The sequence below is a fragment of the Saccopteryx leptura genome, chromosome 13, assembly GCF_036850995.1.
Source record: "Saccopteryx leptura isolate mSacLep1 chromosome 13, mSacLep1_pri_phased_curated, whole genome shotgun sequence".
NCBI classification, from domain to species: domain Eukaryota; kingdom Metazoa; phylum Chordata; class Mammalia; order Chiroptera; family Emballonuridae; genus Saccopteryx; species Saccopteryx leptura.
Window position 1 is genome coordinate 1,229,481 of NC_089515.1, and position 15,378 is coordinate 1,244,858.

Consider the following 15,378-nt stretch of genomic DNA (forward strand, 5'->3'; position numbering starts at 1 on the left):
CCAGAAGAAGTCCAGATGGAACTACTGGACTTGCAGTGTGACACTATTCTGAAACAAAAGTACGCTGATGTTGGCGTTCCAGATTTCTACAAGTCCATTCCGAGAGAAAAGTTTCCAATATTAGTCTGCAGAGCTGCTAGAATTCTGGCGATGTTTGGCAGTACATACATTTGTGAACAATTCTTCTCTACAATGAAGATCAACAAAACAGCATTGCGATCGAGACTGACTGACGAACATCTGAAAGCAACTTTGCGACTTGCAACTACACACAACTTCAGGCCTAACTTCGACGGTCTGGTGTCTGCCAAACGCACTCAGCTGAGTGGACAGAAACCTTCTTAAGGACTTAGCTTAGTTAACAGCAGTTGTGATGCAAACTACAGTTTCTGGTCGTTTTGTGACACTGAGTAAACTGCAAGTACGATTGTGCTTGTTGTACTGTTTTTTTTTGTTGTTTTCAACTGCAGTGAGAAAAGTGTTGCGTAACAGTTGCCTTTTGTAGACCTAGTGCGGCCCACCGAACGGCTGTGATCTTGCTCTGCGGCCCACATGCTGAGTTGAGTTTGAGACCCCTGCCCTAGACTAAACCCAAGTAAGGGGTGGGAGGGGTCTTGCTGTGTAGAAACCTGACAGGCACTTCCTCGGCCAAGTGATCAAGGTCAACATCAACAATCACAAGCCATGTCACAGTTTGGACCCCTCACTATGATGTGACAAAAAAGGCACTTTCTCTGTGATCATCTTCTCAAAACCTACCGCCTAAGTCTAATCATGACAAAAACATGAGATAAATCCTAATTGAGGGACATTCTACAAAAGATTGCCTGAACTCCTCCAAACTGTCAAGGTCATAGAAAAAGAAAAGTCTGAGAAACTGTCCTAACCAAGGGGAGCCTAAGGAACCACAACAACTAGACGTCATGTGGGATTCTGGATGGGGTCCTAGGATGGAAAAAGGACATTGAATAAAAACTAAGAAAATCCAAATAAAGTATAGACTTTAGTTGATCATAATGTACCAATATTGGTTCGTGAATTATAACAAATAGCACTAGGGGAGTCTGGGGATGGAGCTACCTTTGCAAATATTTCATAAATGTAAAACTGTTTAAAAATTATTCTAGGGAAAAAAAAGAAAAGCCTCTGTTCCTCAAAAGCCATCTTAAAGAAATGAGAAAGATGCCCTGGCCAGATAGCTCAGCTGGTTAGAGCATCGTCCTGATAAGAAAAGCTTGCAGGTTCAATCCCCAGTCAGGGCAGATACAGAAACAGATTGATGTTTCTGTCTCTCTTTCCTTTCCTCTGTCTCTAAAATCAACAAATAATTTTTTTTAAAGGAACTGAGAAAGAGAAGCTATAGATTGGGAAAAGTTATTTGCATAGCATGTTAAAATGACAAAACACTGATTAAAGAAATTGTAGATTACCTAAATAGATGGATATACCATGTTTGTGGATGGAAGATTCAATATTGCAAACTGATCTATAGATTCAATACTATTTCAATAAAAATTCCAGCAGAATTTTTGCATAAAAATCACAAGGTCTGTGATCCACTATGAGTTAATTTTGTATAAGGTATGAGCTATTGGTTGAAATCCATTTTTTGCATAGGGGTATTGAATTTGTCTCGCAGTATTTGTTGAAAATTGAGTTGCCTTTTTATCTTTGTCAAAATGATTCGTGTGTGGGCCCATTCCTGGATCTCTGTTTTGTTTCATTTATCTCCACAGTTACCCTTTCTCTGACAACCACATCACAGCTTTCAAGATCTTGAAAACAGGTAGTGTCAGTCCTCTGATTTTGTTCTTGTTTTTCAAAATAGTTTTGGCTCTTTAGTTCCTTTAGAGACCAGGGCACATCATACTCAATTTACTCAGATTCAACGATGAAGAGAAAATGTTGACTTAGCCAGAGAAAAAAACAAAGATAAATATGACCACAGATGTCTCATCAGAAACAATGTAGGTGAGGAAACCTTCTCAGCACTGAAAAAAAAAAAAAAAAAAAAATCTATCTAGAATCCTCAAGGGTCTCAGGACGGGCTCCCCGCAGTCCGGGCCCCTAGCGGGCGGGCACCGCGCAAAGTGCCACGTGCCCGCTGGGAGGCAGTGGATGGACCCCGCAGTGTCCCGGGGGTGAGCACTAGAGCCCTCCAGACTCGCCGCGGGAGGCGGGGCGAGGCCACCCATGAGTCTGATAAAAGCTACGGGATCCAGAGGCTGCGGGGACAGGAGATGTGGCGCATCTAGTCACAGACCCTCCCGCGCAGACACGCAGAGCCCGGCGAGGCCCCGCACCTTCTGCGACGGTAGAGGAGTCCCATGGTGACCTCGGTCTTGAGGCAACTGGCCCCTTTCCGGTGTCCCAGTGTCCCTGCCAGGCTGGGCGGCACCAACGGCAGGGCCCCGGCTGCTGGAGCCCGGGTCCGACGCACTGAGCCCCCGACCAAGATCTCGCCCTCTGGGCCGCGGTCCGTGCGCAGCGCGGACAGGGCTCAGTACTCTCCGCAACTGCTGGCCCCCCAGCTCTGAGCTCCGCGCGCAGAGCCCCAGGCAGCCGCCTCCCCTCGGGCTCTCGATCCGCGCGGCCCTGGCGCCAAGGATGAGGGCACTGCGTGGACAGAACCCTCTGAGAATCGCCAGAGAATTACGCTTGTCCACGCGAACCTCCCTCCGTCCTCAGCGCGACCCCTGGCTGGGCTCCCAGACGCCCAGGGTGAGTGTGGGGCCGGGACCCGAGACTCCAGCTGCTCCGGGCAGGCCCATTCCCCATCGAGGTCAGCCCCTCCTTCAGACACCAGCTCCAGAACGTCCCGGCACAAACTGCAGGGCCTCTTACAGGCTCTTGGGAACCGCTATCCCCCATCCCCAAACGCCATTTTGCCGCTGAGAATACACGGGATAACTGTGTCGGCTGGCGCAAGGTCCCGTCCGCTTGTGGACAGCAAAATCCCTCCCCTCTGCAAACCCCTTGGAGGCTTTGCTCATCCTGGAGAGTCGAAACTCTTCCACCTGGTGGAAGTGGTGCCCCTCCCCAGGCGTGAGGGACCTGGGCAGAGAGCAGCATGAAAACGCAGTTCCCTAGGGGTTAGTATGGATGAGACCAGGGACGTTTTCCAGGCAAAACGGATCTTTCCTCCTGCTATCTGTGTGCAAGCACCCGGGAGAGGGTCTGTGTAGGTGCACACCTGCAGCTGTGCACCTGTGTGTGTGCAAGTTCTACTAGTATGTGTGCACTTGTGGGTGTGTGTATGCACCTGGTGTGTGCACAAATGCACCTGGGTGTGTGGAGGGGTGTGCACACACACCCCTGGCCATGTACCTGAGTGTGGGAGTAAGAGGGGTGTTCTGCACATACTGCTGGGTGCAAGCTTCAAGGCCCCTTTGCCAGGCGTTTGTCTAGATCAGGGATCCCCAAACTTTTTACACAGGGGGCCAGTTCACTGTCCCTCAGACTGTTGGAGGGCCGGACTATAAAAAATACTATGAACAAATCCCTATGCAGGCCCTGGCCGGTGGCTCAGCGGTTGAGCGTCGGCCTAGCGAGCGGAGGACCCGGGTTCGATTCCCGGCCAGGGCACACAGGAGAAGCGCCCATTTGCTTCTCCACCCCTCCGCCGCGCTTTCCTCTCTGTCTCTCTCTTCCCCTCCCGCAGCCAAGGCTCCATTGGAGCAGGGATGGCCCGGGCGCTGGGGATGGCTCTGTGGCCTCTGCCTCGGGTGCTAGAGTGGCTCTGGTCGCAACATGGTGACGCCCAGGATGGGCAGGGCATCGCCCCCTGGTGGGCAGAGCCTCGCCCCTGGTGGGCGTGCCGGGTGGATCCCGGTCGGGCGCATGCGGGAGTCTGTCTGACTGTCTCTCCCTGTTTCCAGCTTCAGAAAAATGAAAGAAAAAAAAAATCCCTATGCACACTGCACAGATCTTATTTTAAAGTAAAAAAACAAAACGGGAAAAAATACAATATTTAAAATAAAGAACAAGTAAATTTAAATCAACAAACTGACCAGTATTTCAATGGGAGCTTTTGGCTGAGATGGTCCGTGTCCGGTTCCATATTTGTCACTGCTAGCCCTAACTAGTGATACGACGCGCTTCCGGAGCTGTTATGCGTGTGTGCCGCGTTACCGAAAGTAGTACTGTACGTGAGCGACACCGCGCTTTGCTCCTCTCACTGACCACCAATGAAAGAGGTGCCCCTTCCGGAAGTGCGGAGGGGCCGGATAAATGGCCTCAGGGGGCCGTAGCTTGGGGACCGCTGGTCTAGATAACTGCACGTTGGACTGAGAGGTAGGAGAAAGCAGGTAAGTACCATAGCACTTTGAGATCCTTCAAGAGGTTACATGCACCCCACAGTCAGGACCCAGCCCCCTGCTCAGGAAAGCAGAGGGCCTGGTCCAACACACGTCACACCTGTGTTTCTCTGCTGTGCCAGGGTGCTCAGAAGTGACCTCCCCTTCAGGGAGGGCCATGAGCAACTCGACTGAGACCTTAGTGACAGAGTTCATCTTGCTGGGCTTCCCAGAGTTGCACCACCTCCGAGGGCTGCTGTTTGGGACATTCCTTGCCATCTATGTGATGATCGTCCTGGAGAACCTGGTCATCATGGTGACCATTCGAGCCAGCTGTCAACTGCACACACCCATGTACTTCTTCCTGGCCAACTTGTCGGTTCTGGAGATCCTCTACACATCAGTCACTGTCCCGAAGCTGCTGGCTGACCTCCTGGCACAGGCCAGGACCATCTCCTTCTCCGGCTGCCTCACCCAGCTGTTCCTTTTCCACTCGCTCGGCTCCTCCGAGTGCTTCCTCCTGGCCACCATGGCCTGTGACCGCTACCTGGCCATCTGTCACCCCCTGCACTACCCGGCCATCATGGACTCAAGGCTCTGTCTGTACCTGGCCATGGGTGCCTGGATGGGTGGCTTCTTGGCCTGCTTTGTGTCCATGGCTCTCATCTTCCGCCTCAGGTTCTGTGGCCCCAACGTCCTCAACCACTTCTTCTGTGACATCTCACCGCTCCTGCAGCTGTCCTGCTCTGACATCACCACCATCGAAGTGCTGGACTTCGTGGCAGCCCTGGCTGTGCTCCTGACCTCCCTGCTGGTGACCATGATCTCCTATGCCCACATCTTGGCCACAGTGCTGAGGATCCCAGGAGGGGCCAGCAGCCGGAAGGCCTTCTCCACCTGTGCCTCCCACCTGGTGGTGGTGACCATCTTCTACACCACCACGATCTTCATGTATGCCCAGCCTCATGCCGTCAGCCCCTTCAACCTCAGCAAGCTGGTGTCTGTGGTGTACTCAGTGGTGACCCCACTGCTCAACCCCATCATCTACTGTCTGCGGAACCACGATATCAGGGAGGCCCTGGTCAAACTCCTCCCGGCCCTCAGGCCCTCCTGAGCACCAGCTGCAGGAGGAAGAACTTCAAATCCCTCTTCTCCCACCTGCCCACAGCCCTACCCCAGACAGCTGGCCAGTTCTTTTTTCCCTGCCTCACCCTGAGACGGAGTGACCAGAGCACAGTGCAAGCTGTGGAAATGCCATGTCCTCCAGCCACATCTCCAGAGAGTACCAGCACCCCAGCAGGGGACAGCTCCTTAGCCACGGGGAAGCTCAGTCCCCAACTCACAAGAAGGTCGCCCTCCACCATTATGACCTGACCACCTGGAATCTGGCCAGCTTCTGTGGCAGCCAGCCCCTGTGGCCCTCCCAGCCCCTGCCTGCTCCATCCCTGAGCCCAGCTGGGTGGTGTCCTCAGACCCTGTGACCAACCTGTCGGCTGGATGGTGGACTAAGGGTCCTGGGAAATCCAGACAACACCATCAGCCACACACTTACCATCCTTCCCAGAAAGAAGAATGTCATTTTGTTTTAAACTTGATGGATCTAGTGAATACCCATACCTGACTTTTCTGCCTTTCTTTCTTCTCTGTGACTTGGGGACAGGATTTGGGTTAATCCAGCATTTTCCTTTCATTGGGTCATCATGTTGGTGGGGTGAGGGCCTGTCCCTTGATTTGGCTGACCACAGCCCCATGTAACATGCTGTGTCTATGTTCTTGGAGATCGCACACACTGTCCACAGTGTAACACTCTGCTTTGTGTGTGACAGTTTTTTTTGTTTTTTTTTTGAAGCTGGAAACAGGAAGAGACAGTCAGACAGACTCCCGCATGCGCCCGACCGGGATCCACCCGGCACACCCACCAGGGGCGACGCTCTGCCCACCAGGGGGCGATGCTCTGCCCATCCTGGGCATCGACATGTTGCGACCAGAGCCACTCTAGCACCTGAGGCAGAGGCCACAGAGCTATCCCCAGCGCCCGGGCCATCTTTGCTCCAATGGAGCCTTGGCTGCGGGAGGGGAAGAGAGAGACAGAGAGGAAAGTGTGGCGGAGGGGTGGAGAAGCAAATGGGCGCTTCTCCTGTGTGCCCTGGCCGGGAATCGAACCCGGTCCTCCACACGCTAGGCTGTGTGTGACAGTTTTAAATTCATGTTAAGTGCCTGGCCAGGTGGTGACGCAGTGGTTGGAGCATCGGACTGGGACGCAGAGGACCCAGGTTCAAAACCCCAAGGTCGCCAGCTTGAGCGCAGGATCATAGATATTACCCCATGGTCCATGGCTTGAGCCCAAAGGTCGCTGGTTTGAAGCCCAAGGTCGCTGGCTTGAGCCCTAGGTTGCTGGCTTGAGCAAGGGGTCACTCTCTCTGCTGTAGCCCCCATCCCCCATCAAGGCACATATGTGAAAACAATCAGTGAACAACTAAGGAGCTACAACAAAGAATTGATGCTTCTCATCTCTCTCCCTTCCTGTCTGTCTGTCTCTCTCTCTGTCTCTGTCACAAAAATTTTTTTAAATAAATTCATGTAAGTGACTTTGCAATGTTAATCTTCTCTTTCTTGCTATTTTGCTTTATATCTTTCGAGGTTGTCATTAGGTGCATGAATTTAGAATTCTTTGTCATCTTGGTAGATGATCATTAAGAAGTGCTACATTGTCTCCAGTAATGCTTTCTGCATTAATCCATAAGGTTTGTACCCTGCTTTGATGGTAATATGGCTACATCAAGCACCCTTTCCATTAGTATCATTTGCATGAGGTACATTTTTTTCTGCATCTGTTGTTAATTCATTGCCTCTTGGCTTCTAACCTTCTACTGTCAGCTCTGTAACACTGGAGCTGAATTCTACAAACTGTGTTTCTGCTTTGCCAGCTGCTACCTGTCCCAGTTGAGAAGTCAGCTCTTTTACTCTTTTTTAGGAAACTGGGTTTCTTCCATTTCTGAAAGTTTTTAAGATTTTCTTGTGTTTGGCTTCCAGGGTCTCTTCTCCTTTGTACCTGTCATGCCTGGAGCCTGCAGTGCTTCTGAGATTTGTGGTTTGCTTCTTCTCGTCAGTTTTTGAAAAATTTCAGGCTTGTTCTTGCTTTTTTCCAGTGCAGGCAGTGGACAGCGGCAGCGTGCCCCTGTGGTGCACAGCCTAGCTGTACCTTTTTTTCTCTGTGCTTTTTTCTAATCTTCCAGGTTACTGATTCCATCTGGTCATAGCTAACCTGTGTCTTTTTTTTTTTTTTCTTTTATTAATTTTTAGAGAGGAGAGAGAGAGAAAGGGGGAGGGAGGAGCAGGAAGCATCAACTCCCATATGTGCCTTGACCAGGCAAGCCCAGGGTTTTGAACCGGCGACCTCAGCATTCCAGGTCGACACTTTATCCACTGCGCCACCACAGGTCAGGCAAACCTGTGTCGTTTAAGTGTAGTTTTTTTTTTTTAAGTTCTAAAACTTCCATTTGGTTTTTCTTATATTTTCCTATTCTCTATTAAAATTCTCAATCTTGTTTTATTCCTGTAGACACGTACACGTCCCTGCATGAGTCTGTTGGTGATTCCCATGTACACTTGTTCTGGTCTCTTTGTTCCTTGAACTTAACAATACTGGGTTGTTTTATTACCGTGGCTTTCGACATCTTCTCTGATGGGTGAGTCCCTCTTCCTTGATCTTCTTTTCCAAAATTAATTAGAGCCTTCGTTTTTCCATGTGGACTTTAGAAACCCTTTGGTTCTGTATGTGTTTGTTCAAGCTGCCATAGCGAAGCACCCAGGCCGGGCAGCTGTAATACTAGAACTCGATCTTCTCGCAGTTGAGGTGCGGGCAGGGTGAGTCCTTTCTGAGGCCTCTCTGCTTGGCTTACAGACGTCACCTTCTCCCTGTCATTACATGGTCTTCCCTCTGTCTCTCTGTGTCTTAATCTCTTCTTATAACAGCATGGATTAGATTAGAGGCCACCCTAACAATCGCAAATTACCTTAATAACCTCTGTAAAGACTTGTCTCTGAACACAGTCACATGCTGAGGTGCTGGGGTCTGAACTTCAAGGGCAGGCACAGGTGGGGTGGAGGAAAGAGACACGGTTCATCCCATAAAGAGTACAGGATTCCTCTAAAAGTTCTGCTAACTTATTTACGAAAATTTCATTAAATTTGTGATTTAATTGTGGTGAATGGTCACTGTCATGGTATAAAGGTGTGCTGGCCTATTTATGCCTCCACTTATACATACCTCTTACCTTCTGTAATAAATGGTTTATCTTGCCTGACCAGGCGGTGGCGCAGTGGATAGAGCGTCGGACTGGGATGTGGAAGACCCAGGTTCGAGACCCCGAGGTCGCCAGCTTGAGCGAGGGCTCATCTGGTTGAGCCCAACGTCACTGGCTCAAACAAGAGGTTACTTGATCTGCTGAAGGCCTGTGATCAAGGCACATAAAAAAAAATTAAAAAAATAAAATAAAATAAATGGTTTATCTTTACCATAGAGATCTTTTGCCTTTTGGATGGCTATTCACAGTGTTGGCTGCTACAGTGAATGGCATCTTATTTTATATTTTCCAATCATTTCTTGTTCCAGTAGAGAAGCCTTGTTTTATCAAGTCGAAGATACACAAGTCACAGAATAGCCAGGTAGCAGTTGTAAACAGAGATGAGAGGTCAGGCAATCAGCCGTGCAGGGGCCGTGGGCTAGCCTGTGTGTTGAGAACCCATCCTCCACCCCATCCTCGGCCTGAGTATTCAGCGGTCACTTGGCTCAAGTATACACAGTCCACACCGGGAAAGGGGAAACCAAGAGCACATACAGCCCCTCCCTTCAGCGGGGCAGAAGCTCTTCCCCTGCGCACTGTGCGTGAGGTTGTACTGGCCTTGCCTGCGGGTTCGAGCCCACAGCACCGGGTACCCGCCCTCAGTCACTGTTCAGCGCCCTTCCCTCATTGTCTGCTCTCTGCCAGCTTCTGTGACACCACCGTGCTGAGAGTAGGTGACCTGCTCTTGCTCATAATTTTAAAGGAATACATTTATACTGCTCACAAAAATTAGGGGATATTTAAAAATAAATATGAAGCTATAAATATCCCCTAATTTTTGTGAGCAATTCTACTGTTGGTTTTTGTTTTTCGCCATCATGCTTACTCCAAAGTTCTTCCTTACAATCTGTTCTTTTTCCATAGCATCCTGTTCTTATGTAGATATAACATCTCCCTCCACCCTGCTATCTTTATATGTCTATGAAATGGGTTTTTTATTTAAATGTTTTTTAGGTTTTCCTCCGACTCCTTAAAACTCATTGATCCATTTCTGTTTCTTTACCTTGGTCTTTCTCTGTTGCGTGACAGCTTCCCATGAATGTCTGACTGTGGCTGCCTGGCATTATCTGGGTTCAGCAGGGAACCCACCATTGGGTTGTTGAGCCTTCCAATGGCAGGAGACCAAACGCTCAGTTCTAAATAAGGTCCAAGGGGTCAGCTCTGGCACAGCCTGATCCAAGAGTTCAAACCGGCCAGGCTCCCCCACCCCTTAGACCAGCCGGTCCTACAGGATTCCTCCCAGGGCAAGTCCCACACCCATGCCGGCTCTACACTCAGCCCACGCCTCATTGTCACAGGAAAGACATGGCCTCTCTCCCTGCAGCTCAGACTGCACAGGAAGAACCGCATGGTACAGTCACAGCAGATGCCACGGGCTCATCCCTGACGCACATTGCCCAGTGGGCACCCCCTGTGCTGATGGGCCAGTGGCCCTTCTCCTGCCTTCTACCCCCAAAATGGATGAAAATCTGTTCGCCTTGCTAGTTTCTTTACCGTGGCTCCCATCAGGTCTCAGAAGAGAGGGCGCTGGGGGGACCTATACCGGCAGACTTGTTTTCACAGCCCTTACATGTCTGGGGTTCAAACAACATGGTTGCCCTGCCTTACCCAGAAAGGCTAAGATACAAGGAGTGCCCTCACCAATCCTTAACAGCAGTGACAATTTAAAAGAATCAGCTTGGTTCTTATTCCCACATTTTCTTCTAAATTACCCAGAAAGTTAGAAAACATTTATTATTCATGAATAATGATTCACCTATTCATCAAATATTTGCTGGGCACTTCTAGCAAATAAGTTCTGGGAAAACAGGAGTCCTGCGCAGCCCTGCTCTCATGGCCAACTGCTCTTAGCTGAGAGCTCACAGGGCTCTCGGTAGCTGAGCGCCGACTGACCCTGGGGGACAGCAGAGGTGTCTGGCCAGGAGGTGCCTCTGGCCCAGAGAGCATTTGAAAACCCAGGGGAAGCGAGATTGCCAAGGAGCTCGTGTGGAGCGGGTGGTTCTAAGCCTTTGGGCTCATGAGGATCTGATGGAGCTGAGAGATGCTTGACACAAACGATCGTGTGTCGTGTGCCAGAGGAGGTCCCTGCGCTTGCTCCTGAGCCACCGGGAGAGCCTGCTGTCCGGCATGGCAGACACTGCTGGGTTCTGGACACGGGCACCTGGAGCTCAGGGTGTGTCATAGCCTTCTGTGGTCCCTGTGTCTGGGTCATTCACCTGAGGCAGAGATGAAGATGAGGAATGTGGGGTGGGTGGAAATGGGGTGCAGAGTGGAAATGTGGAGGTGGTGGGGCGAAGTGAACACAGATGCGGGCGCAGTGCGGGGGGTGGGGGAGTGGAGATGGACCGATGTGGGGACGTGGGATAGATGGGGACTGCTGAGGGAGGCAGGTGTGGGTGGGAAAGAGAACGGGTGCAGCGAGGGTGGTCGTGCTGGGAAGGGAGAGGGGTTGTGTGCGCCTGAAGCCTGCCTTTATCTCCTCCCTTCTCGTCTCCCTAGGGACGAGCCTCTGCGTCTGCCCGCCCCCAATCCTAGGGCGGAGGCCTCTCACAGGATCCAGACTCCACCACTTCGCCATCCGGCGGAGGGTCTCCGCCAGAACGCGCATCTTTCCGCTCGGCTGCAACCCCTGGAGCGGCCACACCGTCCAGCGGTTCCGACCGAGGCCAGTGGAGGGTAAGGCCGAGCGGAGGGATCCGGACGCGGGACCGAGGCTGGGGCGGGGACCCGCGGGGCCAGCGATGAAGGCGTCGCTAGGGGCCCGGTGGGCCCAGGAGGAGGGTTGAGCCGCCGCCCTGATCGGTGCGCTATAAACTTGGTCCTTGTCCCAGCTGCCGGGCCAGGCGGTCAAGGGAGGAGTGGAGCGCGGGGCCGGGGTGGGGGGACCGTCCCCTGGATCCCGGCCTGCAGGGGCAGAGTTTGCACCATGTCACCAGCCTCGCGTTCTCCATGATTCAGGCCCCACACCAGACGCGCGCCGTCCAGAAGGGTCCGGGAGAGGCCATCCAGACCCCAATATGGGTCCTTAAGGTCTCTGAGACTGCGGCCTCCAAACACACCCTCCACCCCAGCGCAGGCCTGGATGGGTCTTTCCAGAGCAGCCCAGGATCCGGAGCCCCCTCCCTGCATCGCGACCTCCACTGCAGGGTGCTCACTACCCCAAAGCTTCGTCCTGCTCCACTCCCGGGCACCAAATAACTCCCAGGTGCTGATCCTTCTCACCCCCAACTCCTCTTCCCAGTTACTGAACAAGACCCCCAGCACCTCTCCAAGCCTGAGTCCCTAATTCTCAGGTACTCAAACCCTTCATCCCAGCCCATCCCAGTCCTGAGAGATAGTCCTCTAAAAGGCTGATGAGTCCCCTGACCCCTGTCCCGAGGCACAGAGCCCCCTGGGCCTCAGAAGCTGAGGTCCTCTCTGCCTTCCCACAGGTTTTGCCCCCGAAGATGAACTGGAGAGCAGCGACGTGCTGGGCTCTGCTGCTAGCCGCCACCCTCCTCTGCGACATTGGCGAGACCAAGGGTGGCCGTGGAGGGGCTCGCGGCAGCGCCCGCGGAGGGCTGCGCGGGGCCAGGGCGCGCGTGAGGCCGGTGCCCCGCTACTCGAGCTCTTCCCTGCGCGTGGCGGCAATGGCGGGCTCTGGTCGGAGAAGGGCCCTGGGGCCCTGGGAGAGTGGCCTGGAAGACGAGAACGCTGCACGCGGTGGCAATGGGACCAGCGTGTCTGGCTACCGGGCGTGGACGTCAGCCTCGGAGCCCACGTGCAGCCTGCGCCTCTGTCTGCTGCTTGGCAGTGCCCTCAGTGCCCTGGGGCGGCTGGAGCCCTAGGCCTGGCTGGGCTTGGGGCCACATTGGCCCCCAGCCCGCGCCCTCCCCACAGGCCACTGCCCAGGGTCGTCCAGCCCAGAGGCTGCCTGGGTGATCCCTGCCAGTCCCAGCAGCTGCAGCCTCTCTTACCTGTGACCCAGGTGCCACCTCCTGTTCACCATCCCACCCAAGCTCCCCCTGAGCCTCCCCAATGCCACCCTACCAGGGGATCAGGGGCTCACCCCCACCACCATTTACAGGTCAGGGTCCTGCCCAGCCAGAAATGGTTCTGAGGTTCCTGTACCATCTTGACCAACTGCCTACCATCTCTCTCCAGAGCTGCTCCAAAGACAGGTGCCAAGACCAGGCTGTTCAGCCCCTTCCATCTCCTCTGAACCCACCCTGGACACAGAGGGTGTGGCCAGTGCTGACCACCAGGCAGAGAGGCGCACACAGAAGACCGTGGTGGCCTTCCTGCAGAAAGCTGCTGGAATGGATGAAGGAATTGAGGATTTGGGGGGGAGAAGAGGTCTTGCTCACAGGCTGATGCTTAGAGAATGTCAGGTGCTGACATCTGTGGATTTCAGAACCCAGGCATGTCCAATCATGGTTCTATGGATGGTTCCAGAACTACCCTGCCTGCCGGCCCACGGCCAAGTACCCTCTCTTCACAGACACTCTGAGACCCACTGCCAGGAACTCCCGTGGAGCCACTGTGCTGACTTGAAGCAAGACACCGAACTCTTGAGACCTACTTTGGAAAAAACAACATTGTTTAAACTTCAAGAGCTTTCCATTCCCTTTGAACCCCAGTTCACATTCTGGGCCCAGAGACCTGGCCTCCTTCAGAGACTGCAACTGCCAATCCCACCAAAGCGCCTTCCCTGGCCCAGCCAGCTGTAGGCTGGACAGACAGGTAGCAGGTGGCAGCAATCCCTCGCAACTGAGGCTGTGGTGAGAATGGAAGAGGCCAGCTCTAGTCAGACCCAGGACCCGCTGGCCATTGGCAGGTAACTGGAGAAAGGTGGAGGTAGTTGGGCCCCAGCATGCAGAAAGTGCACCTCACTCAGCTGAAGGAGGCACCCAGGAGGCAGAGCTCCTCTCTACGACCCGGGGGGAGGTGGGGTAGAGGGGTCTGCACACCCCAGACAATTCTGAGGACAGAGCTGACACCAAGGAGCTTCTAGGGAAACACAGGGTTTGCCTATAGCACTCAACACCCCTATGTATAAGGCTGGCCCTTAGCCTCCTGGGCACCCAATGCCCATTTCCCTCAAGCCACCAGCCCATCTGAGCTCAGCCCTGGGGCCTGACTCTGCTGCGTCTTCCAGATACCACCACCATGTCCACAGCCGTGGGAGCACAGCTTCTCAGGCCTCGCTCCTCAGGACTTCACCGTCCTTGGTGCTCAGCAGGAGCTGCCCAGAATGCACTTTCGCCCCTGGACCACAGGGCCCTTGTACTGATGGACAGCAGTGCCAAGACCAGGCTCTCAAGGAGAGCCCTGCACCTCTGCCCTCCCACAGCTGGCTCGGGTCAGGGGAGGGTCTCCAGGCGTTTGCCAGGACTCTGGACCAAGTGCTTTTCTCCAGAGAGGAGTGTTAAGCTAAGGGATGTAGCTCCCAATGGCCTCGTGTCCACACTGCCAGTCTTCTTGGGGCACAGCAAGCTCAGATCCTCCATCTACTCCAGACCAATCTTGATGCTACCAAAGACCAGTGAGCCTTGGCCCAACCCCACCAGGGCCTTAGAAGCAGTGTGACTGTCCTGCTACTCTACACACAGGTGGCAGGGAAGTAGAGTCTTGCACAGGGAGACCTGTAAGGGTGGCCTCTCCAGCTTCGGGGTTGAGCTGTTCCACCCAAGGACCCAGGTATGTGGGCCCAGCTGGCTGCACTCAGCCACTCAGACACCACCCAGATGACAGGCTGTGTGGTACCATGAGGTACTGGCCTGCCTTGGATATCAGGCGACCTCCAGACACAGAGCCATAATCAGGACAAGATTCTGAGAGTGTATCTGGCATTTGATGTGCCCCAAATCTTTGACTCTCTCCTCTATCTGTTTAGGGCCCTGGCAAGAGGCAGAGGGTGCTCAAGGTGGGTCATCTCAGGAAGGGTTAGTCAGTGTTCGCGGGGCCCCACAGGTAGTGGAACCGAGGGGCACCTATAGGAACGGAGGTCCCTGACAGCTCTAGGAAGGTCAGACCACCCCCAGGCACAGAACAACCAGGGCCACTGACCAGGAAGAACTATCCCCCCCACCCCTGCCCTCCTCAGGCCTCTTCTTGCCCCTTGGACCACTTCAGTTGTGATAAGTGCTGGGAGGTGCCTTTGGAATTGGCACTGTCCCATTAGCTGGAAGATGCTCAGAAGCAGTGGGAGCCTTGGGTCCCTGTGGACCACACCAGAGATTCTCCTGGCCGGCACATGGTACCGAGGGGACAGGCCAGGGCATGGGTTCTGCCATTGGTCATGGAACCTTCTGTTCACATTTGTGTGCGTTTCAGTAGCCTTGTGAAATAAAACACTCTGCTGGCAACTACTCCTCATTCCAGGACCCAGCACACTGCGTCAGATGACAGCCCTCAGCCGCCCAAAGTCCCTAGCCCACTGCTCCTGGTGACAGGGCCCTGACATACGGGCCCAGGTGCCGCAGGTGCGCAGTGGGAGCCAACAGCAGAGACGAGGCTTTAGTTGAAAACGTTTAAGTTACAGCTTCACCTGTCCCAGGAAAGGTCAGAGTCTCCATACGAGAAGTGAGCGTTGAGTGTCCGAGCAGGGCTGGGCCTGAAGGACTGCTCTGAGGTGTCAGTGCCCTGACGCCCACACCTAGGCACAGCCCCGGGGACGAGGAGCTGGCCTGGCTATGGAGAAGCAGGAGGGCAGCTCTCCCTGGAGCAGACCTGTGTCCAGTGTCCGCAGAGAGCCA

General features: G+C 53.5%; 2 protein-coding genes across 4 annotated transcripts; both read left to right on the forward strand.

Annotated features, from left to right (window-relative positions):
* The first annotated feature begins 2,670 nt into the window (after positions 1-2,670).
* On the forward strand, positions 2,671-14,988 carry SPRN (shadow of prion protein). Of its 3 annotated transcripts, none has more exons than XM_066355620.1 (4): positions 2,671-2,721; positions 11,141-11,317; positions 11,600-11,846; positions 12,073-14,988. In XM_066355620.1, the coding sequence occupies exons 3-4, from the start codon at positions 11,724-11,726 to the stop codon at positions 12,466-12,468; spliced, it is 519 nt and encodes a 172-aa protein (XP_066211717.1). In that variant the 5' UTR covers positions 2,671-2,721; positions 11,141-11,317; positions 11,600-11,723; the 3' UTR covers positions 12,469-14,988. The 3 variants fall into 3 exon arrangements, with proteins under 3 accessions (XP_066211717.1, XP_066211716.1, XP_066211718.1); XM_066355619.1 differs by lacking the exon at positions 2,671-2,721 and adding an exon at positions 10,537-10,814; XM_066355621.1 differs by lacking the exons at positions 2,671-2,721; positions 11,600-11,846 and adding an exon at positions 10,543-10,814.
* On the forward strand, positions 4,474-5,578 carry LOC136384952 (olfactory receptor 226-like). The gene has a single exon (XM_066355618.1). The coding sequence runs from the start codon at positions 4,474-4,476 to the stop codon at positions 5,407-5,409; it is 936 nt and encodes a 311-aa protein (XP_066211715.1). The 3' UTR covers positions 5,410-5,578.
* Positions 14,989-15,378: the final 390 nt, after the last annotated feature.

What these genes read in the sequence shown, in the direction of transcription:
- SPRN (XM_066355620.1), top strand. Translation starts at nt 11,724, where the DNA reads ATGGGTCTTTCCAGAGCAGCCCAGGATCCGGAGCCCCCTCCCTGCATC. An exon ending in GGGCACCAAATAACTCCCAG is followed by an intron (nt 11,847 to 12,072) that starts GTGCTGATCCTT and finishes GCCTTCCCACAG; the next exon opens with GTTTTGCCCCCGAAGATGAA.
- LOC136384952 (XM_066355618.1), top strand. Translation starts at nt 4,474, where the DNA reads ATGAGCAACTCGACTGAGACCTTAGTGACAGAGTTCATCTTGCTGGGC.